At 43.5% G+C, this 9,976-nt stretch overlaps 1 protein-coding gene across 5 annotated transcripts in view; it reads right to left on the bottom strand.

Moving 5' to 3' along the window:
* SMOC2 (SPARC related modular calcium binding 2) overlaps window positions 1–8,146 on the bottom strand; it is a 138,322-nt gene extending 130,176 nt beyond the window's left edge. Inside the window, exon 1 of one of the 5 annotated variants that reach the window (XM_050316000.1) lies at window positions 7,585–8,146. In XM_050316000.1, coding sequence (XP_050171957.1) covers window positions 7,585–7,659 — 75 coding nt within the window. In that variant the 5' untranslated portion in view covers window positions 7,660–8,146. The remainder of the gene's footprint in view (window positions 1–7,584) is intronic. The other 4 variants (XM_050315999.1, XM_050315998.1, XM_050315997.1 and 1 more) reach the window with 4 other exon arrangements.
* Between the last annotated feature and the right edge of the window lie 1,830 nt (window positions 8,147–9,976).

Consider the following 9,976-nt stretch of genomic DNA (forward strand, 5'->3'; position numbering starts at 1 on the left):
TCTCTGCTTTGCATGATCTAGATCCCAAACATATCACGTACTTTGTGCTCTGTGATACTTCAGGACATGTGGTCTTATTTAAAAGCAATTCTGTTCAAGTAAAGATGTCAACATGCTACAGTTAAAATATGGTCTGTTTAGTTATGGTTAAAACGGTCTGTGTGTCCACCAAAATGTCACCATCCCTTCCAACCCTACTTTAAATTAGTAATGACACTCAATGGCAGACTTTTGGTCAAACTAAACTCCACCACTCTTCCACTTTACTGCAGACAAAAGCAAGAGAAACATAATGAAACTGAGTAATTGCTTTCCCATCCTGACATCTACAATGCCTGCAATCTGCAAGTTGCCTCTGTACTGCAGCTTGCTGTGTGGATCATAGTGAGTCCATCCTGATTACCACTAAAATTAGTCTTTATCTGTCACTACTTCCATCTCAAAAAATGTACAGATGTCTCCTGAGCTCTTACACTGCTTACTCAGTGACAGTATCTTGCTTAATTCTGAAAAAAAAAAACAAAAAAAAAAAAACAACAACAACAAAAAAAACCCACCCACACACAAAAAAAAACCACCACACAAATCTAGCCCAAATAAAAAACTGTGAGTACTTTATGGTAGCAATTTTATCCTAAAAAATCTGTAAAATACAGCATGCATCCATGACATAAATAAAGAAAGAGCATTCCAGACCAATGGAATTTTTCTTTGTTTTCATGTAAGTACTTTTTAGGTGCTCTAGGACAGAGTAAAAGATTTATAGTATGTGTATGACAGCTAATTTGTATACAGTTTAAAAAATGAACTCCTAAAAGACAGGAAAATATATTATTACATCCTCAGAACAAATTTAAGGTAACACAAAAGAAAAGAAGATCTTTAGTCAGTGACTCAGAAGATGACAGAATAAGCAGCCTAAAGTAAAGCAAGAAAAAATGCTAGGTTTTGGATAGGTATGAGGTAAACATTCTTGAGTGAGTTTTCTATCAGCACACTGAGCAAGCCAGGGAGAGAGCTGGAAAGGATCGCCTTCAGGAAATGTTTTCTCTTTCCGTCCCAACAAGAATTCTAGGTTGCATTCTCTATTAGCCTGGATTTTCAACAGCTGACGAAACACTTAGTGGTCATTTTTAAAAGGTAATAAATTAGACAGGGGGAAAAAAACCACTGAAGGGCAGTTACTAACTCATCAAAGTGATTTCTTCTGCAAGGACTGGCTAAAACTTCCATTTGGGACACTGACACAAATGACTTCATGGGTTCTGTGGTAAAAAGTGACACTACATTAACTTTGTTGCTTGGTGACCACTGATAATTTGGTAAAGTCATATTAAGAAACCCTGTCATACTGAGCATTATTACACTGATATAAAAACCAGCCCATATGCTTTTGGGTAGCTTTCACCTCCCCATAACCAAAGTTTGTGTCCTTGTGTCCCATGAACACCACCACTACATCAACATCTGTAATTCAGACCAGTTCCCTCTGTACATGGGGTAGCTAGACAAAGACTGAAAAAGTGAAGGGGAAAAATGCAAGTATTTGTGCTATACCTTCCCTTCTCTGCTTAGTTTATTTGCTTATGGCAATATCTTACTACATCTTAAGCAGCATCCTTCTTTTTTGGCATAAACTATTCTGTGTAACATTAGCATACTGTAAAGTGGAAATTTTTCCTGAAATATTTCCTCTTTTCAGGCTCACCTCCAGTGTTGCACTGGAAATTGTTTTATCTCCCACTGTAGATAATATTAAGGCAGTGATTATCAACTAATAACCAGAAGTGGATAAAGAAATGTCAGCAGAAGCATATCCCATGAGACTACAGAGGGCCATTGAGACCAAAATGACTGGCATCACTAGGGCATTATTCACACAGTCAAAAGCTATTTTGACTTCATAAATTCTGAAGAAGGTATTCCAAATTTTCACTGTGCTATGGCTTTCAACATGAATCTATTATATCAACTCTTCAAAAATCTCCCTCACAAAACAATATTGAATCAACCAGAAAATTAAGACACACTTGAGTTTTAATTCTAAAGAAAACACAAAATGTTTGGAAATCCCTGACTCCTTTGCAAGATGTAACCTCCATTCACCCTGCAGATCGCCCAAGAACATCGGAATTTGTTCAGATAAAAAATGTCACTCCTGAACCAAACTCAGACCTTCATTTGCTGTTCAAAAATAGGTCTTTGATTCCAACTCTTTCTTACTCAGGTTTTAATTTTCAGGCGCCTCTACACTTCCTGGTCTCAGGACTGACAGGAAATGGAAGTACCAAAATACCGTGAAAATGGCTATGCCTGTGGTGAGGCTGGTCTGGCTGAAGAAATGGAAACATGATCAAAGCCCTGAGAAAGCCAGATCTTGAAAGCATCCATAGCCCAATTTCCAAACCAACAGGGTTCAGATAGGTTTTGAATCGCAGCTAAACCTTTGGAGGCTTCTCAAAATGAACCAAACCTTGAGGTTTGCCAACTGTCAAGGAATACACACAGATGTTCCTCGAGGTATTCAGTAGGCAATAAGGAGCAGATGATAGCATCAAAACCGGTCACAACATGCGTGATCTACTTCTTTTTGTTTCTTCTGTCCTGCTCTTCTCTCCCCAGTCACATTCATTTCTGCTCTCCATTTCTGGTTTTAAAATCTTACGGGTATGCGGTCAACTTGCCACCTCCATTTATGTCTTCTACATTATGAGGTGCAGCTTATGTTGGCTGCATGCACAAAATTTACTTCTGACCCCTGATCAAAAGTTTGCTGACTTTTTCAATAACAACTCCCACAGGTTTTGGTTTTGTTTCTTTAGTGAGAAATGTCTTGAGAGTTTATTGCAAGGAAGCATTGTTGAAAGTGTTTTATTTTCAGAGCTGATGTACCCTTGGTTGTACCAATGCTCATTTGCAGTAACAATGTTTTTAGGATCTGGAGCCACTTACAGTTTTATTTACGGTCTTGGTTTTTCAGTCACAATTAGAATAACTTTTCCAAATGTTTTGGTTTGCAGGCGCCATCCAAATGGGTCCTTAACTTGGAAAGCTGTGATTGTGTTTAGCTTCCCTTTACTGAACTACCTTAGTGGTCCATCTTATATTGGTGAGTGTTGTGGAAACTATCCAGTGCATTAAATGCTATTGAATACTCATGCAGCATGTGCCAAGGGAGAAAAAGAAAACAATTGTTCCCAGAAATATTCAGATTTCTATGAAAGGAACTATTAACAGGCAGAGGTGTTCATTTCAAGTAGTGATTTCAAGCAAACTTTCTTCCTTTTTAAGATCTATTGATTGTATTGAGAGAAATACATGATTCAGAAAGGCTTTGAAAGAATAAATAGTTTGTGGTATGTTAAAAGTCATCAAGATTTTAAAATAAGAAACACTTGTGTCCTATTGTTTATACAAGTACATCAACACACACAACACCGCAACTGAGATAAAAGCTGAGTTGATGGTTTCAAAAATGCAGCATAAACAGTGCCAAAGTAAGTGTGTTGGTAACTGCAGTGATCATAAACATACTTACTGGAGGAACAAAATGAGTTTTCTTCAAAGCATTGTGTTTCAAAACAAAAGTACCTATATCCTCAATATGCCCACTGCCCTAATACAATATGTCAACAAGGCTCAGCTCTCATTGGTTTCATACATCCAGAAAGAATGGGTGCATCTCACAGAGCAGGATAAAAATACAGCGTTGCAAGAAGGTTCCAATAATGTGTTACAAGAATTGCAGAGTATTACCTGGCTTTCCATAAATAAGGTAGAAGACAAAGCTACTTAAGATAGTTTCTGGAACATAAGATTAGTATTTGACACAAGGGGAGAAAAAAACAGGAGCAGCCAAATTTGCTTCAGTTCCTCCAGATCTCATAGTTTCTCATGAGACAGCTCCCAGACTACCTTTTCAGAATGAAAGCCATTGTTCTGTTGCCAATGTTTGTTCATTTGAAATAACAATAAATATAACACTAAATAATGCTCTCTTCTCACAAGCATCCCTGTGGCTCAGTTAGAAATTCATAACAGGAATATTATGTTTTCCTTCATTTTTTCTATTATTGCAATATTGTCCTGCTCAGGAGATGAGAGCCCAGGAACAACTTCAGCAGAGTAATTTTTGATGTCAAGAGGCCAAGATTGGTACAGACTCAAAGTAGCTGTGGCCTATCTCTAACCCAATGAACCCACAGAAATTCTGAAACTCTTAGACTCTCATGCATATCATGGCTCCCTAATAAAGATTCAGGTGTGCATCTGCCCACCTCTCACGTTCCTCCTGGCACACAGACAGGGAGCCAGGTGAGTTCTGGCTGTGTCCGCAGCTTGGGCAGAGAGGGACATGTTACAGCACTCACATTTACTTTAGATTTAGCCATAAAGACCAGGGTACCAGACTGTCGACTGCTGTTGCATTTCAACTACCTGTTGACTACTCTGATGCATCTGCCTGCGAGAAATTGTCATGATGGCTATTATCAAGTCTGTAGGAAACCATATGCTCATCTTTCCTTGCAAACTTGCAGTCACATAAGACTGCATTCATAAGATGGCAATCAAACATCTCTTAGAGTTGTTATTTCTATGAAAACTCTGCAGTTTCTTGCTATTGGACTTTTGCAAAGCTTCCAGCATCTGAAAATTACACATTCACCTGTACTATAGACATGAGTGTTTGTTGTGCCATTTCTGCCCTAGCAAAATGCAAAAATATTATTCCTTAGGAGATACAGCTCTTTGAACTACTGAAAGTCTTCTCTTAAAATAATACTTGATCCGCTTCTGGAGCTAGCAAGGACATAAATTTAAAACAGCCCAGACATCTGTTTAGACAGGTGAAAAACATAAAAATATAAAGACTGATACCCTCCCTCCCTGCCAAACCATCATGCAGTTTGTTGCTTAAAGCCCAGAGCTGTTCAACACCCAGGCAAGGTAAAAAACCTCTGTTTCATGTAGTTACCTACTGGAAAATGACATTCACTTTGAAGTTGCTCTTGCTAGAGGGAACTCTAATTTTATTATGATGTCACTTCTAAGGTTCATATAATGTCAGATTTACCACTGCAGTAAAGGAGACTGTGTCCTTGATATTGCCACCACCAGGAAAGATGAGTACACCCGTGACAGTGTGCTACCATCAGGGATGTGCCCTCCCTCTCTGTAGTCATCTCACAGTTTTTATGAAACTCAGGCCCACAGTGAAGCATGGTCTGTTCCCATGGCCTCTGGTTATTTATGAAAATATCAGCCTTTATTTGTTATTCTTCACACCACAAATAAAAATATCTTTTTTTGATGTGTAGAAAAGAATGACCATTCTCAGTCATCACACACTGACACAGCAGGTGAAAAAAAGGCATATATTTTCTTGGTCTTTCCACACAGCCTGGGTTTGTTGTTCCTTATAATTATGCAGCACATATTCATGAATATTTGAGAAAGGAGCATGTGGACAGGGGTTATACAGTCTGTGAACTATAAGTAAAATGACTACAGGAATAAAGAATGATTCAGTGGTATTTGTGGCTGTAATAGTACTGCTTTTTTGTTGTTTAAATAGGTTATGACAGAAATAGTAGAAATAAACCTGCCTCATTCAAAATGTAGTCTTGTGGGAAGATGTAGAACGTATGTGTGCATCTGTGTGTGTGTGTGTGTGTTGTTTTCTTCCTATGGGTGTCTGCCTATTCATTACTTGTTTTATGGAAGGATTTCTAATGTAGTCTAGTATTTGTATGGGTGAGCCATTTCTGTAAGAAGAGCACAGGCAGCTGGAAAACTAGCGTGGACTCACTACCCTTCTGACAAGGCTAGCTACGGTTACTGAAATGTTCAAGTTTAATTCAGTCTGAAAGTTTAAAGTCGTCAAAACTATTACCTTTTTGGTAACAAAGGGTGGGTAATTCCAATACGATTGGCTTTTCTGGTCATGGTTCATAAAGATGCACACTACCATAAGGTAGAGAAATGAATAATGTACACTCTGGATGGGTGAAAGAAGGAAGAGAGGGACTTCAGCAATCACTCAGATAACAGTGAAGTCAAATACATCCACATGAATCTATGACATTTAATTTTTAAAGAGTTTGCCAATATGCTCTTGGCCAGATTTTTCTTCCCTTTTGTAAGGCAGACAACCCCCACTGAAGTTAATTCAGCATTGATTTATACACATATGTTAAAAGCCTTTGACAACATATGGGTTATATATCATCTAAAGATAAAATAACAATGTCAATCATTCTTATTTTACATTTGGACAACCTAAGGCTTGGTAATGTTTCAGTTTACTTCCATGCTAATATTTAAAACTCTTTTATGTACAGAAAAAAGAATATAACATGTATTGTCATGTAAATTCTGTTAATACATTTGTGAAAGCAAACTTGAAAGTAAATTGCAATGTTTATCTGTTAAGTAGAATACCTGACAGTCTAAGGGTGCTTCAAATTAGGGTCTTAAAAAAAAAAAAGAACAAACAGGAAAATCAATTGACTTTACCTGTCCCACTCTTTCAAATGTTACACACAATAAAATTCATGGAGCAAACTCTTTGCTTTAAGGTTTTCAGTTTGCAGCTTCTAATCTACAAATCATTTAGGAGGAAAAAAACTAGACAAGGAGGCAAAATCTTTTCTGAAGAATTTCAGGTATGAACAGCTCAACCGTCCCTCATTGTCATTTCTCCTTGAGCTGTCTCTATACCACCTTATTCAAAAAGAAAAGGAAAAAAAAGTAAAACCCCAACTCTAAGTGTTTTACAGACATTTTCTGAAAGACTGAGACAAAAACAGGGTCTATTTCACTTTGCAACTGTCTGTAACTTTGGCATAATAAACTCTAAGGGCATAGCCTTCACCAAAACACTTAAAAACAGCTTGAAAGAGGTTCTTGCTGCCCGTTATGTTTACTCAAGCACTTGTTTAAAAACACATTTAAGAAAAATGTTTTTATTTCTACAGATTGCATTAATTATAGCTTTGCAAACACTGCAAACTCTACAAGAAGATTGAACTGAGCTATTAGCTGCAAACCTCAGGTCTTGGCTAGAAAAGTGGTTATGGTTTATTTAGCAAGCCTAATGAATTGGCTCACCCATCTCTACGCAGAGTTCCCTGTTTAGCATCATGGAGCCTGGAATAGCCAGAGAGGCTTGTTTCACGTCTCTTTATAATTAAAAATAAAGTAAAATCCGTCAACCCGAGGCGGTCCAAAAGCAGACCTCACTGAAGCGTTATTCCTCTTTGGGAAAACAAAGGCATTAACACGGACACTGACGCTGCAGCGAAGCACTGCGGGGACCCACACTGAACTTCCATTTGGCGGCCGCGGGCAGTTCTCCCCCGGCAGCGCCCGGCGGGGCGGCGGTGCCGGCTGCTCCCCGCGCTGCCGGGCAAGCCGCGACGGAGCTCCAACCCTTGGCTGGGCTCCGTCCCCCGCCCGAGCGGGGCTCAGCCCCCAGCCCGGCAGCCGCGGGTTGCCCCCTCGCTGCCCGGGCGGGCGCATCAGCCCGCTCAGGTGCGCCCCGGGCACCGACCCGGCGGGCGCCCAGCGGCGGGGCGGCCTTACCGTGAGGGCGGAGAGCTTCTGTGCCGGCACGGCGGGGAGCAGCTCCGGCAGCAGCAGCAGCAGCGGCACCCACATCCTGAGGCGGCGGCGGGCACGCAGCGACTGCGGGAAGCGGAGCAGGGGAACTCTCCTTGGGATGTCGCTGTCCCCCACCCCCGAACCGATGCCTGCTTTGGCTCCTGTTCAATCGCTCCGGCTGGGAGGTCCCAGCTCAGGTCCTCACTTTTCTTTTTCCCCACTCTAGTCCTTAAAATTTGGGGACGGGTATATAACTGAGAGGCGGCGGCTTCTCCCTCTCTCTGTGTCCCTCCCTCACTCCTCGGGAGTCAGCCCCCCCTCGGAGATGCTCCCCAGCTTCTCCTCTCTCGGTGCCCTCCCACTGCCGGGGAATGTGCCGGACGCCGCCGCCTCCCCTGGGGCGCCGCGCCTGCCTCCGCCTCGGGCGGGCTGCCGTCTAGCCCTGGGGGTGCCTTTTTCTCCCTTCCAGCCCCGAATCCTCTGTGGCAGGGGAAGCGGGAGGAAACGATTGGGAAGGAAGGAGGACCCACCACCGACACCGGGCGCACCCGCGGAGGCACTGCCGCGGCTAAGGCTGCTGGCGGTGTGGACCTCACCGAGCCGCTCTGCCCCTTTTCCTCTTATCCTGCCCCCTCCCCAGTCCGGCCTCCCCTTTCTCCTCCCAGACCCACAGATCCTCGACGATTAACCCTCCCCGGTGCTGCCGGGGGGACGCCGCTTGCTTTCCCTGCAGGGTTCATTGCCCCCACAATTCCTCATGCTAAATCAACATGTACAAATACGGGCAGCCCCTGGTGGTCCCGACCCCCGCCCCGGTGAGCCCCGAGCTCCTCCCGGAGCGCCTTTGCCCTGGCCCCGCCGCGCCTCCCGCCGGGCACCGCACGGGGCGGGAGCCAGAGCCATGGCATCCAAGTTCCTGGATAGGGCAAAAGCCAGGCAGCAGCTACCGTGGGGCAGCCGGACATCACTGGGGTCTGCCAGGGGCTTCGGTACGGCGGGGAGGGCGCACTGATGGCCCAGGGGTACCCTAGTCAGAAGCCGGTGGCCGCGGGGCTGCCGCTACGCGTGCAGGCAGTGTCAGGTGAAACCTTCCATCCCACAGTTCTGCGCTCCTTTCGCTCATCTCTTAGGAGCCAAATAGAGGTATGTTAATATATCCTTACGGTGAAGGATCTCGTCTCCCTGGCTGCCCGAAAGAAACCCTTCTACTGCAATTCTATAGCTGGAGTCCCCCGCTCCTCCCCAGGGAACCGCAACTCATTGCCAGACTGCAGAGATCCCCACGGGTAAGTGGCAGTATCAGAGACTCTGAAGCTATCGGGGCTTGCTTTATTCTCCGTGTATACGTCTTTGTGTGAGAGGACCCTGGCACGAAAGGGCTTTAGGAAGGCTGCAAAGTAGCATGCTCCCAGCACACAAGTGGCAATTTCCTCAAGCATTCAGATCTGACGTCCCTCATGATCCTTGAGGGTCCCTTCCAACTCAGCATATTCTGTGATTCTGTGATTCTAATGGTCACACGTGGCTCAGCCAGGACTCAGGACAGAACATGCTCTCTGGGGAACTAGCTGCATGCATGGTGAACCAAGGTGAAGAGAAGTATTGATTGCAGCCAGAGTTGAGTGCCCTACTTGAGACACCTACTGCTGACTTTTCCAGGTTCTACAATGTTCAGTGCATGCAGCGAACAGACTAGTTGCAGTACCTCCACGTCTCAGTGAGTGCTCACACTCACAAGAATTTGAAAAACCCCTTTTCAAAAGGTTTTGTTCTATATGATGCAATTATCAAAGAAGTATTCGGACACATCTGTGTGTGCATGACCTGTAATATCTTCAGGGCTTTTTAAATAGGAAAAAGAAAATAAAGCTATCATATGGTACTGACCAGGTCAGAGCATATTTGAGGCCCTTCAAGTGCACCAGACCTCTATCAGTCTCAAACTAGCAGCATCTCACACTGAGATAGCAGATTGCCCATTGCTGTAACAGGCAGTGCAGTACATTTTGCCAGCCTGGTTCTTCAGAGACCTTTCCTCTCAGCTGGTTGAAACTTGTCAATATTGACATCTCTGTCAGAGGCAGAAGGAGCTTTTTTTCTTGCGACCATGACTCAGCCTCTTTCCTACCTCAAAGTTATTCACCATATGTAGAGAGTGTTGTTTCCCCCATCAAGTCTCTCATTAGCATTGCCTTGTCAGTGCAGTCAGTTTCAGCTCCCTATAATCATCTTTCTAGTCCTCTTCTGTCTCCTCCAGTCCATCCCAGCTTGTTTCCCAGTTCAGGTCTGGTCCCCTTCATCAGAAGCCGATACCCGCTCTCCCTTCTGCCATGGTCTTAGTAGCTTGCTGGCTGCTCAGACCCTTCGTCTTCAG

Source organism: Myiozetetes cayanensis, unplaced genomic scaffold, assembly GCF_022539395.1.
Source record: "Myiozetetes cayanensis isolate MyiCay16 unplaced genomic scaffold, myiCay2020 scf2-11, whole genome shotgun sequence".
Taxonomy (NCBI): domain Eukaryota; kingdom Metazoa; phylum Chordata; class Aves; order Passeriformes; family Tyrannidae; genus Myiozetetes; species Myiozetetes cayanensis.